At 30.0% G+C, this 10,279-nt stretch overlaps 1 protein-coding gene across 3 annotated transcripts in view; it reads right to left on the reverse strand.

The window, feature by feature from the left end:
- Positions 1-7,629, reverse strand: part of LOC105148491 (uncharacterized) — a 72,924-nt gene extending 65,295 nt beyond the window's left edge. The window contains exon 1 of one of the 3 annotated variants that reach the window (XM_087411085.1): positions 7,513-7,629. In XM_087411085.1, the coding sequence (XP_087267211.1) occupies positions 7,513-7,600 (88 nt within the window). In that variant the 5' untranslated portion in view covers positions 7,601-7,629. The remainder of the gene's footprint in view (positions 1-7,512) is intronic. The other 2 variants (XM_011060266.2, XM_011060264.2) reach the window with 2 other exon arrangements.
- Between the last annotated feature and the right edge of the window lie 2,650 nt (positions 7,630-10,279).

The following is a 10,279-nucleotide window of genomic DNA, read 5'->3' on the forward strand; positions in this document are numbered from 1 at the left end:
AATTAAAAAATAAGGAAATAACTTTTGAACCATACCATTAATGTAGACACACAAAAATCACATTATTTATTATTAATTAATTATTTAATAATTCATTTATTATTTTTAATATTTTATTAAAAATTTATTTGAATACACAAGAAATTATTTATTTATTATTATTTATAATTATTGAATACACACAAAAAATTAAATTATTATTCATTTATTCTTCATTTGACGCAAGCTTGTCTTCCCGAAAAAAAAAATAGGCTCTTATTGCAAAGTAAACTTTCCATGTCAAATATGTATAAAATCGAGGTCACCAAAATTATACCAATTTCGATTTCTAATTCCGCATCACTGCTAATTCAATGCGACGCGAATCAATGACACGAAAGTGGAACAGATAGATCTATTTTTTTTTTCACAAGAGATATTTCACAAATAGTTAACGAACGTTATACGACCTCATGGCCTTCCGTCCAACAACTGAAAAATCAAGAATGCCGAGCAGGCGCGCGTGTATACCGAAATTACCACGTTTTTGGCAATGTGCCGCGCATCGTTCTGTGTACCGTGCGAGAAAACACCGCATTTTTCGGAAGAATCGACGAAGCGCCGCATGGATCGAATGTGATTCGCGAATTATTTGCGGTACAGCATGGCATGATAGAGAAGCAGTAGGCGGTTTCTTGGAAACCGCAACGTCCCGGAATTCCCTTCCATTTTCAGATACTGAAAATCGTAGGTTGAAGAAGAATGACTGTGTTTCACGGAACTTAACTTTGCGACCCTAAATCGGAAAAGCAAAATACGAAAAGATAAAAATAAATCACACTATCGTAAAAAAATTCAACACGAGAAATTCATTGATAGAAATTTAAATCAATTTCTTTAATTATATATATTCATCGAATTTATATCATTTTCAATTGAATAAAAAATGCTAAATAAAAAAATGTCGAAGATTTGAATAGCTACAAAAAATATAAACTTTCCATGTTGATAATTTAGAGCAAAGCCAATCGATATGATTTGCTTTAAAATAATCTAAATCTATTGTTATTCCAAGTACATTAATCATTATTTTAATTCGAAATTTTCTTTAAATATCCTGATATTTTTTATCATTTAAAAACATCAAATAATTTCATTACATCTGTTTATCATAATCTTTTCTCAGATGAAACTCTGATGCAGCTGAAACGTATTTTATGCTTAATAAAACTAAAATTTACGAACGCTCTTATCGATCTATGTTCTCTTTTGTTTAAAATGGTATAAATACCATTATCATACTATTCATTATAATTAATCTATCCAATAAATATCGATTGTGTTCTAGACGAGAATAGCCATTTATACAATCAAATAATTTATCTTCGATATTACAACGAAAGTCGTTTGCATAATTATATTTAATTGCTGTCATTAGATGCAGCTGCTGCTTTCAAGAGCGATAAGCGCTTGCTTATTTCGTCATAGATGTGTTGAAATAATTCGACTCAGTATGCTGCAAGAAACATTATAAATATCAAACTGAAAGAGTAATATAAATACTTCATATCGTTTTGAAAAACGAAAGAGATTTGAAATATATTTAATATAAAATGTAATCATTTTACAAAAATACATCCGTATGCATAGCCTTTCCATTTATGAAATACAATATATTTAATAAAAATATTTAACATTATTTTATAGAAATAATGTTAAATATGGTATTTCGTGATAATTCAAAACGGTCATAATATGTTATTTTGTTTAATAATATGCGGTTTTTTACACAAAGATCGCGAATTAGGCCGGATATACTTACAAACGAATGAATACCGATTGCAAAAATTCATTATTTATTGCACAAATGTCGCACAAATTCAATTATTATGTGTGTATTTTATTGCTTATTGTTATATGCTAAACTATACTATATTGAATTTAATCGAATCAAATCGAAGCATTTCATGCAATCAAGAATAGGAATAAATAATTTACGAATACAAACATGAATGTTCGAACATTTGCGTTCACTGTTCGTTTGATGTTCATTCGCTAAGTGTATGCCAACTTTAGTAGGTTTGTTTTTTTTTGTCAGCTGAATTTGTCGCACCGTTTATCTTTTTTGTTTTTTATCCAATCTTTAATTATGTACATATATATATATCTATGTATTTCATTTTTGTACTCACTTCATTTGAAGAGAGTGCAGAAAATGTGATGATCTAGAATAGAACTATTATCATGTTCGTATCGTACGATAAAATTCAATAAATAGCGACATAAATCATTTTGCATTTCGTTACATTTGAAATAATTCTCATAATATAATAAAAAATTAACCTGCACGATTAATCAACTTCAGTGATTCGCACACATATTAACATGGCTGTTTATCGAAACGGATATTTCACATTCATTTATTTGGAATGGAAATCAATAGAAAATCAAAATTATACGTTATAACTTTCGAGAAATTATTATTTCGAATGTACAATATCATGCAACGTGCTTTGAATGTTGTGAAATTTAATATAATTTATTATCGTTCTTTATCGTAGGAAACGCGTACGAATCAGACAAGTATTATGAAAAGCGATGATATCGAATGTTTGATAATAATTAATTCGAAATGTAATGATATTCAGTATATAATTATTATTGTAGATACGTGATTCTGTAAATGAAGTATTCTTTTGATTGATTAATCAAATATTTCGAAGCATTTATAGTGAGATTTTGACCGCACCCAACGTTACATATTTCATAGTAATAACTATTTAGCATGCGGCTCCAGCCGCAAGATAGTGTATTGTTCGTTCCGTATTGTTATTATTTGAATCGGCAGGTAGCAGCGCGAGCCGCTCCACGTGTCATTCTCATCGAAATGCGATCGCATAAAATACAAGGAGTCGAACGCGTTTATTTCCAGCGAACAATTAGCTCGACTATCCATCGATGCAATTAATTGACTCCTACGATGAATGACTGTAAACTTTGTGAGTAGTTTTATCAAAATATTTCATAAGTTTATTGTTTTACTTAAACATAAAGGCAAATAGACAGGTATTATAAAATATTGTTTTACTGCGATATTTATACTTGCACAAACGAAAATAAATTGCTAAAAGATATTTACATTTGAATGTATTTTGCATCGAGCCTCAAATTTTTCACGTATTTAAATTTAAATGCAATTTATTCGTTATAATACTTTTAGATTGAGAGCGTAGAATAGATTAAATATTTCGAAATATCAGAGATATCATTTGTTGTGTTAATTTCCGAATCGCACGTGTCGCGTGAATTATTTGTTGTTTTTTTTTCGTATTGTTTTTACGATCGCGTTTCGATTGAATTTGGGATTTCGCCACAATGCAAATATAAAACAATGTCGCGTGCGACTAATATCAGGAATGCCGTGTAAAATGCGAGAAATTATTCTATCATTATGATTAATATGCGCGATTACTGTGTTTTTATGAGTGCAACGAGCGAATCAACAAAGAGAGGAAGACCTGTTTTAACACACAAGCTGTTTCCCACTACTTCTTCATATCAGAAAAATGTTTCTTTTTTAAATCTTTTTTTATTTTTCTTTTAATTTAATTAACTTGTGGTTAGGCTTAGTCTAATAATGTAAAATTGTATTTTCTATCTATAATTAATCATTAAATGATGGTTTTGTAGTGAATAACTTTTAAAGTTATCACACACTATAAAATCATTAGTTTAGCATAACTAAAAAAACATAATTTTTACATTATCATCAAATAAAATTAAGTCTAAACTATAATTAATCAAATAATTAAAAATCGAGCCTTATCTCAGTTCATTTACTTCCAACTTCTCTTTCAAATCATTAATATGTTATGTAATCCTTTCAATCATTTTATCATATTATATAATAACAATTATCGCAATAACATATATCTTGAGAAATTTTCTCTAGAATAAGATAAATTAATAAATAAATAAGAGTGTAACAAATTACAAATAGGATCAATAATTTCTCTTTACTTTTGCTTTGTTATACATTTGAAATAATAATTCGTGAACGATTTGAATGAATTTTAAAAAATATTTAAAAAATGTTTTTATTTGCTTGTTGTTTGTATAACTTATATTTTTAAAAACATTTATTGTGGGAAAATAAATGTTTTTCCTCGAGTTCTAATCTTTTCAAAAAAACAGGCAAACAAATGCATTTCCTACAGAAATTGCACATCGCTTAGATAAAGATTTAAATAAAGATTGAAGTGCGCACAACGATAATAATACTTTATCGTCATAAATGACATTGGCAATATATAAGCCATATTCATACCATGTACATTTTCGATTCAATGCAAATAGATGCGATCTGTGAGCCGTCAGCGATTCAGTAATCTCAGTTTGCCAATTGCATATTCGAATTAAATTAGAATTAATGCATATTAAATTCTACGTGTTTCTCAACTTTCTGCTATCAACACATCCACATGAAATTAGATTACAAATTAGAATACAATCAAGTTAGAGCCTACTGATCCTCTCTGCAAATTAAAATAATGTAAATAATTATATTATAAAATAATACAATACACGCGCACGCACACACACGCATATATAAAAACATGTGACACGAAAAGAACGGTTTTTGTTACAGTATTTAAAAAATTTAGTTAGATCTGAAAATAATTTTATCGGATCGTTAAAATAAAGATTACAAATACATTTTTATATTTTACTATTTATAGTAAGATGACAATTATATAATGTTATATACATATGTATATAACATTATATAACTGAGATCTTATTAACATAAGCAATGAAATAAAAATATATTCGTAATCTTTTAAAATAGATAATATTATATAAATTAGCTAACGCATCATTAAGTAGCAAAAAACGATTCTATAGTGACAAAATTTAATGTAAAAATGACATAAAAAAATTGTTCTACATTCAATTAAGTAAAATTCACTTTTAGAAATGAACGTAATATAAAAAGAGCGATAAATCAAATTAAAATTATTGTTAGTAAGTCATACTTTCGTGAATTTTTGAATTATTTTTGTACCTGAGCAATGTGATCGTCGACTGCACTTGACCGCAGTTGAACACAAACTCGGTTTTATGGTTACAGTGACTTGGAAGCAGAGCGGAGCAGTTTGTTTGCAATAATTTGGTCAGGATGACGTCAATTATCAGACAGCTGCCAGACGAAGTCGCGTCGCAATATCGTTTAATTTCGGAAATTCGCGACACACAGATACAAACAGACACAATGTCTAAAGATAAAATAATCGAATATAAAAGTGAGAATGCGTGAAATTTTGTCGAGCCAGAGGGTCATTATCCCGACGCGCCACGCGGGTTTCGAGAGAATACCGTTGGGACTTGGGAAAATTGCTTTCGTCGTCGATCAATGTAAATCCCATCGGAAAACTTCAAGCAAAGCCAATAAAAGTAGATTTACAAAACCTTCTACGGAACCTTGAGACGAGTGATTCAGACGAAGCCACGCATATCATGGTTTCGATACTATACTTTGGCATCCGACAAAGATTAAAGGAGCATAACAAGCGCTTGAACATGAAAATATTGGCTATCGACAAAATTGATTTTACAGATCAAATATTCAATTTCAAATTACGTAAATTTTAGTTATTTTTAAACTAATTGATTAGATTTCAAATTTAATATTAAACTTCAGCCAAAGCAATTGCTGCCAATTATACACACATGAAGAATTCCTCTCAAAATAATCCGTCAATGTTTCTACACTGAATATAGAACTGCGTATAGTACTTAAATAAATCTATTTAAATCAATTTAATAATTAAAAACATCATAGCTAATAATTTAATGAATAAAGTCACAATTAAATGAAGTTGATCTTTCTCTGACGTGGAGTTTTTCATGACGCAAGTACATGAATCACAAATAGATCTTGCCAAATGTTTACTTCTCGCTATTAATAATCTTATGATGTGCATGATAATAATCCACTCATGCAAGAAAACGTAACGTGCTGCTTGTGCATATATCACATATGTTTCTAATCGTTGATATGCGTAACATTGTACATGTTCCATTTGACTAGTTTTTTCCAGCTCGTGTTTCGCTAGAAAGATGAGTCAGAACAAGGCCGGCAATTAAGCACTAATTATTTAATCCAGGAATTTATGATTGAAATAAAGATACGTTGTTTCGATGACCTTTTTCCTTGAACTGTTAGAATTTGTGATAAACAAAATTAATAAAAATTGTTAATAAGAGAAAATAATAAAGAATTATTCTCTCTCTCTCTCTCTCCCCCCCCCCCCTCTCTCATTGAATTGTAAAGGGCGATGACATTTTTTAAGGCATTAACTGCTTATATTTCTACATGAATTCCTTACAGTTTTTTCTTATTAAAATGTGCAAATATCTCTAAGAAATTAATTTCAATATAACGTATCATAAAAAATGTGTTTTTAAGTTACAAGAAATAATAATAATTATAAAGAAAAATATATTCCTAAATTATTTAAAAAATGTATAACCAAACAGAAATAATTTTAGAATATTAATTCTTATATTAATTTTATGTCAAAATTTAATTATTATAAAAGCTCATCTATGTATCATTCTAATGGAATCCAATAATTATTTTGGAATGGGACGCTTAATATAGCAAAGACAAATATACAAGCTCTTTGGTACCGGAACCTATCGATCGCGATGTGCAAGCATGCAACATTGTATCGCATGTTACGAGTAAGAGAATATTTCGTGTTTCATAACTAGCATACACGATATCAAGTTTGATATTTCTCAACTCGTATTAAATATCAGATCACTTTCAATAATCGGATCTATATTTAACATCGAAAATAATTACTCAATGTTTGTTATAATTGAGGAAGAGACGGAAAATAATGATACTATAATGCGAGACCTAATTAACTTTGAAAAATCATAGTGCCTTAAAAATATATATAAGACAATTTTTTTCTTTTAAAATCATGTTGAAAGAAATCATGGACTTTATCTATAGGGCAAGCAACAAGTATCGGAGTTAAATATCTTAAAAACAAGACACTTGAGAAAAAATTGATGATACTAAAATATCAATCTATATCTCTAAAAAGTATTTAATCAAAAGAAATTTTATTGTAGTTTTTAAAAGATTTCAATATCAAGAATATTAAATAAAAAAGTGAAAGTTCTAATTTAAAAAGTGGATAAATTCCAATTCAAAATTTTAAAATCAAAACTTTGAGAATTCTATTAAATCTATACTCAAGATCAAATGAATATTGCCATTTGATGAAACTCTACAACTTTCATATAAAACATTTTATTTTGAAATATCTTGTTTTTAAGATATTTAGTGGTTCAATATTTTTTACTTACTTTATATAATATACAAAGAAAAAAATTAGGTTAACATGAATGCGATAAATATGATAATAATTAGAATACCTTTCATGTCGATTACAAAAATCATTGGCAAACTTTCGTTGATCTTTTTGGCAAATCCTATTTAACTATCTAGCTTACCTTCAATAGAAGAAGTCGACGGTATCCTGCAACTGTCTGAACCTCGTCGCAGATTGACGACCACAGCTTCCACTTCAGAGTCCAACATTTCACTCGTTCGTCAAATTCGTTAAAAAAAAAACAAAAAAAGAGAAAGAAAGAAAAGATAATAGCCGTATAATAGCGCGACGACAAAACTCGGTCAAACTGAGTTGACAATGGTCTATTCTTGAGGCAGGCGAGGAATTCGCGAGGATGCTTATCGACCGGCTCGTCGCCTATCGTCCGGATCGACCAATAATAGTGATAGGAAACAGTCACGTGCAGCCGCTTTCGACAGTGTGTTTTTGATGATCCGTCAATCATGAACTTAAGTTTTATAACGTATACTTGGGTAATTTATAATCACGAGTATTTCAGACATTGATGCTACTGATCAGTACTGATAGTCACCACTCGTCAGCATCGTCGACCGCACTGTTTAGTGTTCATTCTCGAGTCCCTCACGGAATTATCCGTATCGCAAGAACCTCGTTTTTTCCTATTATTTTTTCCCTATTCGTTTCCCACACAAGGAAACTGTCTCCTTTCCTAGACTTACGAGGTCTTTGCCCGAATTCTGAATCATTCGGAAAAACAATTTGATAACGCCGCCGAATGAGTTATGAGAATAGAAAATATTAGAACAGATGAAGTGAACAATGAATGATCGGCGTGACGAGATTCTGGCAAATATTATATCTGAATTATTTATATTTATTTATATTACAACTAATATATCTATATTTCCGTTGTTAAAGTTTCGCAATTGTGTTAATATTATCAGCATTCAAGTATGATAACTAATATGTTATTTTTTTATTGTAATATGTTAGTATTTCATTATTATATAAAGTGAATTAGAGTTTAGAACTTATGCAATTTTATCAAACTGACAATCTCTTCTTTCAAAGAGAAACAGAGAAGTCCAAGACATATAAAAGATAATATTCTACGTCTTTATGGCATCTTTTAAAAGTTATAACGTTTAATTTTATTATCGAATTTATGCAAAATACTTTTCACGTAAATTCAACGGCGTTCAGAAATTTAAATTTTAATTAACACTTGGAGAGATAAGGTAACTACAACCAATATAGTCTAATATTCAATGGCTTACTTGCTATTTGTAAATAGTTACATGAATGATTAAATCTTTACTGTATATACTCATGTATTGAAAATATGTCTCATGTTTTTAATATTCATAAATATTTCCTATTTTAAATTTCGATTAGTTTTTAATATTGGACTCAGCAAAAATCGCAATGTTTAACCATATTAAGTAAAATTATCTTACATGATATAAATGATTTAAAAAAAAAATTTAATAATTAAGCTAATTTGTAAATATTTTACATACAAAGTATCGAAATATATTTCTCAAATATATTTCTCTATAGCTGTTTTAAAAATGATTCTTGATTTTATTGTTATTAACACACTTTTCGATTGTATTCTTCAATATACTGATCATTTGCAGATGCAAGTTTCTCGCAATTATCGACTTGAAGCAAGAATATTTCGTCAGAGTTAAAATTGCGATGTTTGCAATCGAGAATCGGTTCGTTTAAATACACCTTTAGCTATTGTAAAACGAGATCAATCACGAGATCTGACGAAAGTCGCTCCGACAGCATCTCGCGCGAAGCTGTGGATCACGATGGCCGATGTCATACTGCCAGAAGTATCATTTCTCGTATATACCGAAGAGCCGACCGCTGCTTGCTTATGATTCGCGAGTTTACGTGTCGACGTGTCAGCTTCTATGAATTTGTGTAATCTCGTAGATCTGGTCATTTTTTTTATGACGTCAAGAGTCGCGAATATTCGGTACCATTAGTGAGCGGCAAAATCTAATGGAATATTTTGTTCAATGAACGTTTTATCCGTTGAAAGCTTAAAACGTTGTCGGTGATAAGCACACTATTGATAAGCTTATGATTGGCTGCACGTAATAAACATTCGGACGCAACTGAGAGACTGAGTTAAAGCTCAATGATTTATTTATTTCTATTGCGATATGTATATAGTGAACGAAATGCCGATACTTCGCGATATGGTAACAGAATTAATTAAACGCGTGAAATGTGCACGGAAAATTATTTTTTCCTCACGTGTCGCAAAAACGTATAACGCAAAAGAACGCTAAATGTGCGAATTATAAATTTGCATCTCTGTCTCAAAAAAGAAAGGATTTCAATGCCAACTCGGAATTTGTTTATACAAGGCCCGAACTATGTCAAGCTCATATGAAACTTCAATCCTTTGGTTGCAGCCAAATAAAACTGATCTTTCAAAATTCCCGACAAATAAAGTATAGAAACACATATTTATAGCATATTATTTAAATTATTTGCTGCATTATTTAAATTAATCAATATAAATAAACAATATAATGATAAATTGATAACAAGGAAAACATCAATTAATTATTTATTTAAAACTTTATTTGCGAAATTTTAAATTTTACTTGGAAGTGTCGGATCTGCAGCCAGAGAGTCAAGAATAATTTAATTCTTCACGGAACGAAAGCGATTCGCACGAGTCCAAATTGTGCGAGTACAGCGAACGCCCGAGTGTGACTGAGGAGCGAGCCATGCGTTAAATAAAAGTTCGTTTATTTCAGTTATCGCGTCGTGCCAAAAAGCCGAACGCAGCTGACAGCCGTTAGTGACATAGTAATCGTGGCAGCGACATCACACAGCATTTCCGACATAAATCAATCGAGGTGTTTCCGAGACAGTCT

The sequence above is a fragment of the Acromyrmex echinatior genome, chromosome 11, assembly GCF_024713525.1.
Source record: "Acromyrmex echinatior isolate Ae372 chromosome 11, ASM2471352v2, whole genome shotgun sequence".
NCBI classification, from domain to species: Eukaryota; Metazoa; Arthropoda; class Insecta; order Hymenoptera; family Formicidae; genus Acromyrmex; species Acromyrmex echinatior.